General features: G+C 43.9%; 1 protein-coding gene across 1 annotated transcript; it reads left to right on the forward strand.

Moving 5' to 3' along the window:
- Positions 1-341: 341 nt before the first annotated feature.
- Positions 342-15,040, forward strand: Iyd (iodotyrosine deiodinase). The gene is made up of 5 exons (XM_031352525.1): positions 342-889; positions 5,808-5,999; positions 7,306-7,465; positions 12,818-12,974; positions 14,222-15,040. The coding sequence occupies exons 1-5, from the start codon at positions 724-726 to the stop codon at positions 14,402-14,404; spliced, it is 858 nt and encodes a 285-aa protein (XP_031208385.1). The 5' UTR covers positions 342-723; the 3' UTR covers positions 14,405-15,040.
- Positions 15,041-16,108: the final 1,068 nt, after the last annotated feature.

A 16,108-nucleotide genomic window follows, 5' to 3' on the forward strand; every position in this document is an offset into this window, starting at 1 on the left:
CAGTGACGTCTTTGTTCTGACAGCCTGAACCGTAGAGGCACAGGCAAGGATAAAAACCTAAGACAAAAACCAAAAAACCTCAAGCTTAGATATAGTCATTTTAGACTTTTTACATCACCTTTTCCAGATTAAAATTCTTTAATATAAAACACGAGCCTTTCTTCTCTGTTGCATATGTTGGCATGGCTGTTACTTTTTTTTTTTTTTTTTACAGCCCCGGGGCAGTGCCTCATACATATGCTATTGACAATGTACTTTGATATCCTCTTTCTGGACATTTTCTTTCAGGATATCAGAATCTGCATTTATAAATCTGCCCTTTTAAAAAATTAGCTCTCTGGGCAATTCCTAGCTTCAGGCATGTTGAAGATGCTCTGAGAGAATAGTTAAGTAGGAGAAAGGTCAAATGCTTTTTTTTTTCTTTAAAACTACTGCCAGCAATGTAGCACATTACAGTGTTTAACACACCTCCATGGTCATTAACGCCTAAAAATATACTGATCCAGTGCACAATTTTAAAAATACATGCATCAGAGCTGGACCAAACCCATATGCGCCGGACTGTGAGCTTTGCTCCTTTGCAAAGTCCTCACAGAGTTTGAGAGTTTGTACTTTGTTCCTTCCCTGGCACACCTCCATCTACTCCCAGCATTCCCTGCTTCCATCTGTTTGTATAAATGCCAGTGTGGGAACACGCACACCTTCCGGGTAGGACTTCAGACCATGTTTCTCCTCACTCCAGTCTTGGTAGCCATTGTCTGTATCTTGGTTGTATGGGTCTTTAAAAATGCCGACAGGAGCTTGGAGAAAAAGAAGGAGGAGGCTCAAGCTCGGCCCTGGGTGGATGAAGACTTGAAAGACAGCACGGAAGACCTTCAAGTGGAAGAAGGTAACAACCCCCTGCTATGCCTGCATGCATTTGTGATGAGAACAAACCATGCTGGCAAACCATTACTCCTGTTGTGAAAACAGGACAGTGTATGGCAAGGATGGTCATCTCAGGACACTTGCTGGTACCAGCCCCTCCCCAGTCCAAAGCCATGGAAGCTTAGCTCTCTCCCAGTCCAGATCCTCTGCAGGCCAACACCTTCTGTCTCAGGGGAGGGGGTGGAGGTGGGGTCTCTGCACAGAGTGACAGCAAGCATGCTGAAACTGAGAAAGTTTCATCTAGAGACTGTCTGTTTTTTCTTATGCCAGGCCCTGTACCTTAGAGACAAGCATAGACTCCACACCCAGCAAGATAAAGGTCCGGTTTAGGGAAAGAGGTAAAATAAGAAAACAGACAAGCTCTGTGGAACTAATATAAGGTGTTAAGGAAAGGCTTGGGGGTCTGCTGGGGCATTGGGAAAGAGTAAAGCTGACCTGAGGGTCAAGAGGTGTGAGCAGCAAGGGCAGGCTGTGTCAGGAGGAGCAGAAAGCCTACACCCATGGTCTAATGCTTAGGGCCAATTCCTGGAAGGTGGAAGATGTGCAGGCGAAGAATGGGGAAGAGAGGGCTGGCTGTGGCTGACATTAGACCAGTGCTTCTCAACCTTCCCGACTCTGCAACTCTTTAATACAGTTCCTCACCTTAGAGTGACCTGCCACCATAAAATTACTTCCGATGCTACGTTATAAGTGTAATTTTGTTACCATTGTGAATTGTAATGCAAATATCTGATATGCACGATATCTGGTCCCACTTGGGAAGTAGTTTTCCTTGACCCTGACCTCTGCTCTAAGGTTTGATGAGGAGTAATGCTATGGAGGGAGTAGTGGATGCCCGAGTCACCATGAAGAGCATCAGCTTTTAGATATCGGGGGAGTGGCTGAGTCGCTGTCACTGTGGACAAGGGCAGGAAGATCCAATCTAGGAGGCACTGTAAGGGTGTGCTGCATTTAAGATATTCATGATGTTAGATGAAAGACTGGCCAGAGCAGCATCGGCTTGAGGCAGCACTCAGAGATGAGAGAAGTAATCACGCCACCAAGTGGGTACTGTGAGAAAGAAGGCTGAGGGCAGAACTTGGGAGACACCTGAAGATAAGAGGGACGTGACAGAGAGAAAGAAGATGGCATGGTTGAAGAGCCTTGGGGAACCCAACACACTCACATAGCACATAGTGGACCCAGCTGGGGCCACGTCATATACAGAGTAGGCCCCTTCATCTTCATGGTAATACAGTGAGGTAGGCATTATCATCATCTCCCATTGCAGCAGACCGAGGCTGTGGTAGGGTACTGCCCACCTAGGCAGGCAGGACTCTGGCAATCTATTTTCAGGGTCCAAGCATAGAGCTGTTTGCTGGGCACCCTTTCCCACAGAAAAGCCTAGAACAGAGGAGGCATGAAAAGTGAAATTCAGAGGTAGCTTTCTTCCCATCCTGGGAAGGCCAATTCCTGGGAGCAGTCAGGAGTTCAAGAGCAGGGAGAAGTAAGTGGCCCTGCTTGTTTGTAGGGGTCCCTGCTAGCTCTCCACTGCTGTCTCTGCGGTCGGTCTACCCACTATCTAGGTCCCAAAACCAGAAACAGAGAGAGGACCCTTTTCCTTCTCTGCCCGGAAGCAAGACTCCTGGGTTTTGTCGCCATGATGCACTGGGCATCTGCTGTTCCCCAATGGGCCACGTCAACATCATCCCTGTATAAGATATGGGCACAGCTTCTGCGTGGCCTTTCTTCAGCATTCTTGTCTCTGAGATGTCTCTCCACAAGCATGTTAGAGTCCTCTGCTTACTTCCTATGGACGGCTTTCTGTGGCACCAAACCTTTATCCACACTGGCAGGGGAAGCACATTCCATGCGTACACACATCCTGCCTCTTGGACTACTCCACATTCTGTGAAAGGCCTCTCTTCCTTGTCTAGTGAGACTCAGCCATGGCTCCTTTCAGTTGCTCACACTGGCCTGGAACATCTCTTTTCTACTGTCTCTCTTCCCAACAGACTACTAAAAACATGTATCATAAAATTCAGTATTCTTATTCACTGAACACATTGTTAGATACCAAACAACCTTCATTTCTTTTTACTTATTTTGTGTGTGTGTGTGCATGCGTGCACAGGCATGTAAATGCCATGTCGTGCATGTATATAAGTCAGAAGACAAACTGAGAAGTCAGCATTCTCCTTCCACCATGTGAGCCCTTGGGATTGAACTCAGCCGGTCAGGCTTGGTGGCAGTCGCCTTCACTAACTGAGCCACCTTGCTGTTTATCTGCCCCAGACCCTGGCTGCTCAGGTTCCTTCACAGTCTCAGAACCCCAATTCCCACCCCATGTTTTCCTTGTCTAGGTCATTCCTCCAAATCTCTATAACTTCATAAAAAAACCAATCTACTCCACTGTGGTGGTTGCACTTTATTATTCTATCCTTAAGCACACTTGCTGGTTTGTTTACATATATAAGCTCCAAGGATATAGAAATCATGCTCATTTATTCATAAACTCTCAATAAGATCTTGTTAAGCAAATTGCCTACTTTAATATACCAGGAAGGGTATAGGAGTGTTGAGAAACACAGCTTGTATTATACATGCATGATATTTCGTGTGGTGCAACTACGTAATTAAGACATTGGAAAAAATTCCCAAGTCATTCACACCAACAAACTGATCCCTCTTCTCTCAGCCCAGAATATTATCATCATCAACCATGGTAAAATCATGGCTCCAGGCATCTCCCAAGCACAAGCCTGGAGGAGACAACTTTACATCCACTCACTGTCTAAGACAGACATCGTCATGATAGGACTTGTTTTTCATCCTTTGCTTCTTATAGCCAGTGTATGTGTAGCCTATGTGTAACTCACGTGTCAACTGAGCTTGCTGTATTGGAAAACAAAACAATCAGACAACAGAACCCACAACCAAGCAACCAAACAACATCCAGCCAAAAAAAAAAAAAACAGCAAAGTTTTAAAAACAGTCTGAATCTTAGGTACTGTGGTATGAGCTGGCGAAGCAGGGACAGATAAATCCCTGAAGCTTGCTAAGGCCACCCTAGTCTACATGGTGTCCATGTGTCTCAGTTAGAGTTTTACTGCTGTGAACAGATACCATGACCATGGCAAGTCTTATAAAAGACAACATTTAATTGGGGCTGTCTTACAGGTTCAGAGGCTCAGTTCATTATCCTCAAGGCAGGAACATAGCAGCATGTAGACAGGCATGATACAGGAGTAGCTGAGAATTCTACATCTTTATCTGAAGGCTGCTAGCAGAATATCGACTTCCAGGAAGGTATGAGCAGGGTATTAAAGCCCACACCCACAGAGACACCTATTTCAACAAGGCCACACCTCCTAATAGTGTCACTCCCTGGGCCAAACATATACAAGCCATCACACCATTCCAGTAAAGAAAACCTATCTCTAAAAAAGATTAAGGACATCCAAGGTTGTTCTGTTTCACACACAGAGAGAACGGCGGGGGGTGGGGGGGAGAGAGAGAGAGACAGAGAGAGAAAAAGATGGGGGGTCAGGGAGAGGGAGAGTCGGCTTCACACGCTTTCAGGAGACTGATGCCTCTTAGTGATTTTTGAGAACTTTGAGGGAATTAAGTTCACGGACCTGTGCGTTCTGAAGTTCAGCCCCATTGGCTCCTGCTCTCTTCTGTGTTCTGACTTCCCCATGCAGAGCAGCCACATTTAATCTTTCACTATGTCTCCAGGTCCCCACCACTCATACAGCAGGCTAGCATTCAGAGTATGCCCCTCCCCTTTCTAAAGGCCTTTTCAGAGACACTTTGTAGGCCTGCCTTGTGGTATTCTCTGCAAACTCCATTCCCTTCACATGCTCCCCACCTTATGGAAGCCACTATAACTCTGAAACTTTTTTCTTTCTTTGCTTTTCTTCATGGTCCTAAATAAACTGGCTCTGGATTTTTCTTTATCTCTCATCTGTGTTTTCCATCTTTTGCTCTTTGCTTTAATTTAGATTTTTATTTTTCTGACTTGCCAGCAATTTAATCTAAATAAGTCTAGTTAGGTTATAATAATCTCTAAAGTTTGTTTAAGTATATCTTTTTCTTCTTCTCTAAGCATAGCGTCATAGTTGTTTACTCTTCTGTAAATTCTTAGAGAACTGGTACACATGATTTTATTGCTAAGCACTGATTTCACTAATTTTACTCAAGATATTCTGTTCTCTTGGGTGCAGGATTCCATTGGTGAATTACTAGAAATTGTTTCAAACGTTCTCTACATATTGTCACTTGCTGCTGCCGCTAGATAACTTGGGTATCTCCAAGAAGAAACTCTGAGTTAGAAGAGGAACACACCAAAAATATCCTAGTGCCGTGAAGGATGACATCTTTACAGTCCACACTTTCCCGAAGGATGTAACTTGAGGTTCTGGGCTGACTCAATTTCCTATTGTGTGTGCAGTGTAGGTTTTTGTTTGGGTCGCCCTTGATGCTCAAGGATCAATGGAGACTGGACCTGCAGGACCTGGCAGATGTAAGCAGGGAACAGGAGCTCCGTGTTGTCAGCCCAATGCTTTGACAGAGACCAAACCACCTTATTTGGTGACCTGAATGGAAGACTGTGTCAAATAACCTACTCTACCATTTAACAGAATTTCCATTTGTTAATTTTTTTTATAATCCCTCTTGTTTTGATTTGTAACAAGTCTAGAATCTGAAGAATGGCCATGATCAGTGGTAAAGATTCTGCAGATCTACTTTTTAATTTTTTTCTTTGTAAAACTATTGGTAGTTTAGTTTGACTTTACATCGCCAGACAGACTTTTCTGGAACTTTATTCCCCTGACCCCAAGTGACCTTATAACCAGGGAGATGGCTGAATGTGTTGTGCTTCTGGATCCTGTTTGCAGATGCTGAGGAATGGCAAGAGTCAGAGGAGAGCGTGGAACACATCCCGTTCTCTCACACCCGATACTCAGAACAGGAAATGAGGATAAGATCCCAGGAATTCTATGAGCTCCTCAGTAAGAGACGCTCCGTCAGGTTTATCAGCAGCGAGCAAGTCCCAATGGAAGTCATTGACAACGTCATCAAAGCAGCAGGTTGGTAACTGCATGCTGAGCCTTGCAAAATGTCAGATGCTGTGACAGAAACAGTGTTGGGACAGCACTGAAGCACAAACATATAGACAAAGCCAGAGTGGTGTGTTTATCTATGAAGGTGTAGTAGTTTGGGCTTTACTGTTTTGAGAAGACACTATGACCAAGGCAACTCTCATAGAGGAAAACATTTGGTTGAGGCTGGTTTACAGTTTCAGAAGTTCAGTCCACTATTACCAAGATGGACGCATGGCATCGTCCAGGAAGGCATGGTGCTGGAGGAGCTGAAAGTTCTACATTTTGTTCCAAAGGCAAACAGAAGACTGCTCAGGCAGCTAGGAGGATTGTCTCATAGCCCACCCCCACAGTGAAACACCTCCTCCAACAAGGCCCCACCTCCTAATAATGCCACTTCCTGGACCAAGCATATTCAAATCCCCACAAAGGCTTTCCCATTGTTAATGATGCCAGAAATATGGATTTCTACTTCCTACATTTTGATTCTTTATGTCTTGGAAAACAGATGTGATGAAAGTTTAAAGCTTTTTAAGTCAATTCATTTTATGAATTTTGTTTAATGCTAAAAATTCTGAATATTTTGGAATATATTCCAGGAGAAACATCTCTCACCTCCTCAAAGCAAGCTCCTTCCTCCACATTCAGTTCACACTTACATGTTTGTCTTCCAAGAAACAAACTCCAAGACACTCTAGTACAATAATTGGCTGAACTGGCAAATTAGCAAGGTTTCCTTATGTGGGTTTGTAAAGTAAGCTAAAGCAAGATAAATTCACTTTAAATGTAAACTAATATCTCCACCCAGGGGAAACTAAGAACAATGATGCTACCGTCTCCTCTGGGATTGTCTTTTCTATTATCTTATGCCTCTTTAAGACACATTTAAGTTCATGTGTGGAACTTGTTGCATGCCCATTGAGAGCCATCTTTAATCCAAAAGGCAACAAGAATACTTTGTTTCAGTCAAGAATACAAACACCTTGGATAGTTGTATCCTCTACCTAGGCAACAGTCAATACTCCCCACCCTGTGAGAGTATGGGAGTTTAAATTAAATTTCTCCTTCTCTTTCTTCTCCTCTTCCACCTCTTTCTGTTTGTCTTTCTCCCTCCTTCTATTGCTTTATGACACCAGGCCTTACTTCAAATAATGATCCTCCTGCCTCAGCCTCCCAACTGCTGAATGGGCTTACAGACATACATCAGCACAATACCTGCTATTGTATTTCTTCTTAATGAACAGATTTACATGCCTCTGCGATTTTACACTTGTTTTAATTCAATGGGCAATAGGAACAGCTCCGAGTGGGGCCCACACAGAGCCCTGGACCTTTGTGGTGGTGAAGGACCCAGACATGAAGCATAAGATCCGAGAGATTATTGAGGAAGAGGAAGAAATAAATTACATGAAAAGGATGGGAAAGCGATGGGTCACAGACCTGAAGAAATTGAGGTACAGAGCTGATGGAATTAGGGGTGCTTGGCTTGCCTGTTACTGTAAGAAATTACCACTGCAGGTCTTGGGTTTGTGGGATTTAAAATTATTTTTATTTTCTTATTTTGATGATGTATTCAGTGTTCATATTAATATGGCTCAGTGTAGTATTTCAGTACATGCATACAGAATCAGGTTTCACCTTGTTTCTCTTTTATTTTGTTTCTTCACCTTATTTTAACTCTTTGCAATGGCTCTGACCCAAATAATTATTTTTCTTTTAATTATTTTTAAAATTTTTAAATATTTATTTTAATTTACTATAAATTATTATTTAATTTATTATAAATTATTGTTCAACTTATTATAAAGTGTGTGTGTGAGTTTGTGTGTGTGTGTGAGAGAGAGAGACAGAGAGAGACAGAGAGAGACAGAGAGAGAGAGAGAGAAAGAGAAAGAGAAAGAGAGAGAGAGAGAAAGAGAGAGAGAGAGACGGAGAGAGAGAGAAGTTGAAGTATGTGCACAGGAGCCAGAGATATCAGATCCCCTGAAGCTTGAGTGACAGGCACTTGATAACTGCCTCATGTGGTTGCTGGAAACTGACCTTGGGTCTCATGGAATAGCACCAAGTGCTCTTAACTGCTCAGCCATCTCTCCAGCCCAGAAACTGCTTCTTAGCTAAAACCGAAGAATTACTTCACTTTCTAACAGGCTGAAACATAAGATTGTGACATGCTTTCCAGGATCTCAAATGAAGCGAATCCTGGTTTGCTGCAGTGACAGGATCATTCCAAACCATGCTACCACTTAAGCTTTAATTAAGGGCACCCTTAGTAGGCCTTCACTATCAAATATACATTAGTACTATGGGCTCCTCCCTTCTAAAGAAAACAGAGTGGAAGTCAGGGTCACCTAGGAAGGGGGCAGGAGGTAAGGTGGGTGGGTACTGGCTCTCACCTCTCAGAAGGCTCTAAAGGAGGCAAGGCCAAGTTCTTAGCTCCAGGTAGTGCAGAGAGGCCTACTACCTGTCTCTGACGGTGGCCTTCTGTGGCAGGTCCATCACCTGCCATCTGACACCCCATAGTGACAGGGGCCTCAGAAAGAGTGTTGGGATCACAAGCTTGGTGATGTAGTGGGACTTCTAGCCTAGGTTTGAGCGTGAGAGTAAGGAGGGATGGGTCTCTTGGCCCTGCTGTTATTGTGAGAGGTTAATTTTCTCTTAAGATGTTTATACTATATTGGAACTAATGTATTTTGGAGTGTATTACACCACACTATGCTCTCAGATAAGTGTGGGGTATTAACAATGAAACCATAACACGAAAAACATGGACATGTCAAAGTCAAGGTGGGCTCTGCATATATTGAAACTGGGGCCTCCAGCTGGACACAATACCTTCAGAAATCATCACCCCCTCACTTCCTGTCACTGAGAATTGTTCTCTCATCTATGTGCCCATTGTCCTTAAATGCGCCCTTCATATATCTAAAATAGCTACCACCACCCAGCACTTTAATTATTAGTTGGCTTTTCTTCTCATTTCATAGACGTTTTTGTTTAGAAATCCATAATACAAATCAAGTACCTCTTGAGAACACAATTAAGTTACAGAGTTGCTTAACCAACAGTATGTGCATATAAATACACATACACACTCTCACACAGACACACATAAATCATATGCACACACACATAAAACATATGCACATACACACACACGCACACACACACATAAAACATATGCACACACACACGCACACACATACACACACGCACACATACACACGCACACACACACATACACACATACACTGAATAGCAAATGGACCCTGTGCCCAATCACCTTTTCCAGCTGCCCTAAGCCCATAGCTGGTGTTTTTAATATATAATGTAATATTCAATCTTTACTATTTCAGGCTTGCATAACTGTCTATCCAGATCTGAAAATGTCAACTCTGCCCCCACTAGTCCTTGTCCCCTGCAGCCTTTTTATTTGCTCTAATATGATGTCTTAATAAATTAGTATAAAACTGAATTAACCGAGACTAAACAAAAAAGATCAGTTGATAAAGTATGCTTAGACAAAGTATGAAAACATTTTTGAATGATTGACTTGCCTTAGAAGCCAGACAGACTGCTTAATCTTCCTCAAATATTTTAAGAAATTTGCATTGCTTACTTCTTCTCTATACATATTTTATACGTGACTAAAATGTAATCAGGGCTGGAGAACGGACTAGTTGTTAAGAGCACTTACTGCTCTTGTGGAGGCCCTGGGTTCAGTTCCCAGCACCTACCCTACAGCTCACAGTGGTCTGTAACTCTGGCCCTAGGGGATCCAGTGTCCTTTTTTGGCTTCCCTGGGCACCAGGTATTCACATGGTATACATACATACATGCATGCAAAACACCCATACACATAAGATTTTTAAACATAAGTATTTTAAAAGTTAATTTTGACCATTGAGAATATGGTCAGAATCTTAAATTATGAAAATGTGCAAAATTTAATTTAAATAGCAGAATGTAGCCTTGGGGCACAGGCACAGCCTTTTGGCTTCATTTAGCTTCCCCAACGAATGATGAAAACCAGCTGCTGGGCCTGCGCATGGCCTGAAGGCAGCATATGTTACTGGCAACAGCTCCATGCTAGAAATCTAGTGAGTCCAGTAAAGGATCAAGGGGGATCTTCTTATTTGTCATTCCTGTGATCTCAAAGTGTGATGTATGCATTAGTAAAAGCCACTCTCCATCCCTTAACTTACTTCACTGCACGAGGACCAATGCACAGGAGCCAGCTTTACACAGTGATGAATGGAACCGGCTACTCTGGCTTCAGGGCTGATCTAAATCATGAATGTTCTCTCTCTGTGAGGTGGAAAACATACTAACTAGTTAGGGTTAAGCTGATTGAAGTAGGAGGGCAGATCGTTGAATGCTTGAGATCAGCAGGATGAACATTTCTGGTGTGTTTTTAAATGGTGACTGGTAACCAGGCTAAACCGTAAAATGAAGAGTCACCATTTCTTGATAACTATATGTAATATCCCATGGTGGAAAGGCAGCCATTTGGAACAGATTATTCTACAGGCCTGCATCATTCTGTATCAGGCACAGAATGACATTTCAGCACAGATGTAGGGGGCAGGGTGGTGGAATCAAGGAGAATACATTTAGAGATGGAAAACAGAAATTTCAAGTTATCATCAGGATCCACATGAATGAATGGCCACCCGCTCCCCTCAGAAACGCCCTGCCTTGTTCCACAGCTAGGGTCTCTTCATCTGCTCATTCTCGTTGCCACCACTGCTATCCTCTTTCACTTGCTCCTTCCCTTGTTTCAGCAACTGTAGCCTTTTGCCTCTTCCCTCAGTTCTCCCCAGCCTGGCCCTCCTTTGACCACCCTCCTGCCTGGGCCACACCCATGGTCCGGTGTCTGGGTCCCCTCCTGCCATGATGACTTGGTAGCTGGTACTTTAACTGCAACTCTTGGTAATGACATTCTCACCAGCACAGCCCATGCTTCTGAAATGGATCTGATTATATCATACTGCTGTTCAGTGCAAGGTAAACCCTCCATCACTTACCATATGAGGGCCAGGACCCTGAAAAATCTGCATGGACCTTCCAGCCCACCCACATCCTGACATGCTTTCCATCCTGATCTGCCATACATAATCTTTCCTCATTGGCTACATTCACCCATTCTTTCTTCCAGGACACCATTCGCCAACTCCCCTTCCTCACCTTCATTGCCCAACTGGAGGCCATTTTGTGTTTTCCAATGGTATCTTTCAATGTTCTTTTTCAAAGCCAAAACTTTGCTTTCAGAGTGGTGATCTAATGCATTAGTAGCACTCAGCAGGCTTCATTTTGGCAAACACCAGCTTGGAAATCTAAAGCTATAGAGTCTTTCTGTTGCAGAATATTTATTTGATCACACTGTGAACTCTGAGATTGTGCAATTTACTGAAAAAAAAAACCTGTTTCTCGTGTTGTGGCTCAGTTTTAGCACACACCTTTAATCCCTCTGGCTGGAATACAGACACACCCTTAGTACACATCTGTATTCTCAAACAATGAAGGTGAAGTTAGTCTATAGAAAGATGCATATAGGTTTGAAAGTGATGCCTAATTGAGTGGCGGACAAAGTAGCAAATCAGAGAAAGATTTGACAGAGTAAGATGTTCCCAACTCTCATGAGAACAGAAAGGAGACAGAGGTTGCTTAAGAGAGAAACAACAATGCTGAGAGAGGAGAGGAGGCAGTTTTGCCAGGACAGTTGGACAGAGACAGGCTGTAGAGAGAGAACAAGCTAGACACAGGTGAAGACAGAATGAGCCAGAGAAGCAGAAGGAGCCAGAAGATTAGAACAGACTGCCAAAGTTAGTTTGAGGTCAAGCAGAGCAATTCAGGAGAAGGCAGGTTGAATCAACATGGAGAAGAGTTTGAGCCAGAACAGCTGAGTCGAACCAGTCAGTCAGAGATCAGAAAGAACCAGGAAGGGGGCTGGTGAGATGGCTCAGCAGGTAAGAGCACCGTCTGCTCTTCCGCAGGTCATGAGTTCAAATCCCAGCAACCACATGGTGGCTCACAACCACTCCTAATGAAATCTGGTACCCTCTTGTGGTGCATCTGAAGACAACTACAGTGTACTCATCTATAATAATAAATAAATCTTAAAAAAAAAACAAAAAACAAGGTCAAACTTTAAAAAAAAATGGGCTGGAGAGATGGCTCAGTGGACAAGAGCACTGACTACTCTTTGGAAGGTCATGAGTTCAGATCCCAGCAACCACATGGTGGCTCACAACCACTCGTAATGAAATCTGATAATGAAATCTGATGCCCTCTTCTGGTATGTCTGAAGACAGCTCCCCTATACTCATTTATAATAAAAAATAAATCTTTAAAAAAAAAAAAAAAAAGAACCAGGAAGGGACGAGCTTACTCAGTAGTAAGTCTCAGAGGCTGAAAACATCCTAGGCCTAGATAAGATTGTACAGAGGCTAGAAACTTCCAGGAGGAGGCCCAGGGCAGCAGATGGAAGCAGTATGTAATTGAAAACAATAAATACAGGAGAATAAAAGCTACTCTTCCATCTTTCTGTCTCCTTCAGCATTTTGTCCGTTTTTCCATGATGGGCACACACCAATGTATGTTTATTAATTTCATTATTCTTAAAGAAAAAGATAAATATGGCAAAAAATAAAAATCTAGTCTTTTTCAACTTCAATAGAAAAGAACAAGAAAATGTGTGTTTAAAAATCATAGATAAGCTAAGGAAGTTTTTTAAAAGGGAAGGGAAAAAACCCTCCAACTTCAGAGTTAATATTCTCCTGAATGTTCTTTCTACTCTATCCCCAAAGAACCAACTGGATTAAGGAGTACTTGGACACAGCCCCGGTTCTGATCCTCGTTTTCAAACAAGTCCACGGATTTGCTGCGAATGGAAAGAAAAAGGTCCACTACTACAACGAGATCAGTGTGTCCATTGCCTGTGGCATCCTGCTGGCTGCACTGCAGGTACGCTGCACACCCAAAGGCTCAAGGGGGACCAGGGAGACAGGGGACCAGGAGTGACTGTAGTGGAAAGTTTCAGCCAAGTTTCCAACTGGGGGTCATTGGGGAATTGTTTGCCTAGAGCTGAGTTCCTCAGAAAGGTTAGTCCAGTCTGACAACAGCCCCCGGCAACCTGGATTAGTGGGTAACAAGTTTCTGCAAGCTGAAATTCTCCCCGGAAATTCGCTTGTAATAGCTCAGGGTTGCAAGAACCGCTGCGATTTGCTTTCTTTCATGATAGCATGCAGCTTGAGGGTCTGAGCGACCATCCGCGAAGAAAACCAAAGCCTGAAAGTCTGAAAGATGCACTCCCTTCCCGTGTACACTGCTCCTTTCCAGGCTGGTGATAGAATTAAACAGCCTCCAGGCTCTTAGCTCCCTTCCCAAGAGGCTTACTATGCTACATGAGGCACACATGCTCAGACGGCCGTGTGCTTCCAAACTTTTCTATTAAGATGCTTGAGCAACGTGAATGTGAGGTGGAGCAGCGCTGAGTTCTGCTTCACAAACCCTGTGTCATCTCTGGGACACTCTGGTGATTAGTTAACTCATAAATAGTTTATCTGATGGAGGCTTGGGATTCAGGTGAGGAATGAGGGAGAGATAGTAAACATAAGAATCAATGCAACAAACACGTTTGTAAGAGAGAATGGCCCTGCTTGAAGGAAGAGTCAGTTCTGTGTGTGTGTGTGTGTTTGTGTGTGTGTGTATGTGTGTTTGTGTGTGTGTGTGTTTGTGTGTGTGTGTATGTGTGTGTGTGTTTGTGTGTGTGTGTGTGTATACATGTGTGATGAGATTCCTCTCCATCTCAAAGAAAGATGTGGCTTGTAGCTTGTATCTAACACCATTCATATAGCTACCACAGCCTCTGTCAGATAAAAGGTACAGACTAGCAGCTAAAGCTAAAAGCTTATCGCCATCATTCTTTAACATCAGTTACATTCTTCGACCTTGTTTCTCTAAAACAGTCATTCTCATTGCTCAAGCATCGTTGGAAAACAAGATGAGTTATTCTTCCAGATGTTTCTAGTTGACCGTCTAAAGGAAGGCAGCCGGCCGAGGGGCATAGGCAAGGTTCACAACACATGACCTGGGCTGGAAGCTTTTGTGTAGCCTGACTTCAGGGAAAAAAATGAAATGGCCCCAGGGCTGGGAGTAGAGCTCTGGTCTCTACTGACTTTAAAATGATCATTTGTTCTCTCTTGTTTCAGAATGCAGGGCTAGTGACGGTCACTACCACTCCCCTCAACTGCGGTCCTCGTCTGAGGGTGCTCCTGGGCCGCCCCTCACACGAGAAGCTGTTGGTACTTCTTCCTGTGGGGTACCCCAGCAGAGATGCCACAGTGCCTGACCTCAAGCGAAAAGCTCTGGACCAGATCATGGTGACAGTATAGTCAGCCAACCCAAGGAGAGGTTGGGGCCTCCCGGGTCTGCTGCCTCTCTTACTCTCTGAGTCAGGTCTTCTCCTGAAACCAGTGTACAGGGAAGGCCACTTTTCACATAGTGATGTTTTCATACTTTCTAGAACTTTCAGTCCAGTAAGTAATTTTTATGGACTGTTTTAGTGAATATATGGGGCAAGAGGCCAAAAAAGTAGGCACACCTTAATTTCTCTACAAAATTATAAATGATTTTTTAAATTTATGTATAAAAGTCATCTAGAGAAGTAACATTAGAAAACTCGCTAGAGTTCCAACAGTTACCTATGCAATACTTTTTAGTTTAAATATTGACTGATCAAGTGGTCTTTCTGCTCTCTGCTTTCTGGCATTGAAACTGAGAATGCACTACTGAGACCTAGTCCGTCACTGAGCCTCATAGGGATTCTGCCAACCCCGAATGAATATCCTTTAAAGTAAGCAAAAGATGACACTCACAGAGCCAGAGAGGCATGCTTACGTGCCATGAATGTAGCTGGCAGTTATGTGAACATGATGGGGTGTGCCGGAGCTGGCTTGTACTAGCACATGGAAGATGATGGTTAAATATCCTGAAATCATACAACAAAGTATTAAGCCATTTGTACTTTGGAATTCTCTGTGATGAAGGTGTTTACACGGAAGGGGTCAGCCGCCATGGTGATAAGGCAGTCTCAGCTCCACGGAGACACTGTTTACCACACACAGCGCCTCTTTCCAGCCTGTTCTGGTGAAATATACTTACCTGTTCCTTGGATAACAGCAAAGCTATTTGGGACTGCCCTGGCTGCATGTGTCCAGATGGACTTGCTAGAGCTAGTCAGTCACCCATTCCCACCCATGTCCTCCCAAGGACCTGACATATATCCCCTGGTTGTGCTGGTGGTTGTCACGGTTGTTGTTTAGGCTGTTCTCCATCCAGGTAATCTACCCACCTCTTCATGTCACTACCATGACCTCCTCCTCCTCCTCCTCACCCTGCTCATCTCTTCCTCCTCCTCGTCCTCCTCATCCTCCTCACCCTCCTCATCTCTTCCTCCTCCTCCTCCTCACCCTCCTCTTCCTCCTCCTTACCCTCTTCCTCCTCACCCTCCTCCTCCTCCTCCTCACCCTCCTCCTCCTCCTCCTTACCCTCCTCCTCCTCACCCTCCTCTTCCTCCTCCTCACCCTCCTCCTCCTCCCCCTCCCCCTCCTCTCATCTTCCCCTTCCTCTCCTTTTTATCCTTTTCTCCCTGCTCTCTCTCCTCTTCTTTTCACCTCAACAGGACCATTAATTACAGAAAGCTGGCGCCTCCTCCTGTCTGAGTGAAGAAAGGCATGCCTTTGCTCTGAAATGGCACTGGCATGGCCAGCCTCGAGGTCCTTTGACATATTTAGAAGTTCCCAACATCTACACATGTCTCCCGTTTTCTCTGAGATTGCTTTCTTTCCCGTCCCTTGTGATAAGTATGGTCCCTGGGACTTAACTGAAAGGGGGTTTCGTTTAATGCTATTGTGGCTTTGATGGGGAATGGGAAGCTATTGCTGTACTTCTTATTGTTATATTGGGCAAAGTTTCTCTGGTTTCCAAATATCAGAATAATAAACATACTTTCTTGTCACAGTATAAATAAACACACACACCCACACACACACACACACACACACACACTGCTTTTTTCTAAGGTCTGGAAATGGAGC

Source organism: Mastomys coucha, unplaced genomic scaffold (genome assembly GCF_008632895.1).
Source record: "Mastomys coucha isolate ucsf_1 unplaced genomic scaffold, UCSF_Mcou_1 pScaffold5, whole genome shotgun sequence".
Taxonomy (NCBI): Eukaryota; Metazoa; Chordata; class Mammalia; order Rodentia; family Muridae; genus Mastomys; species Mastomys coucha.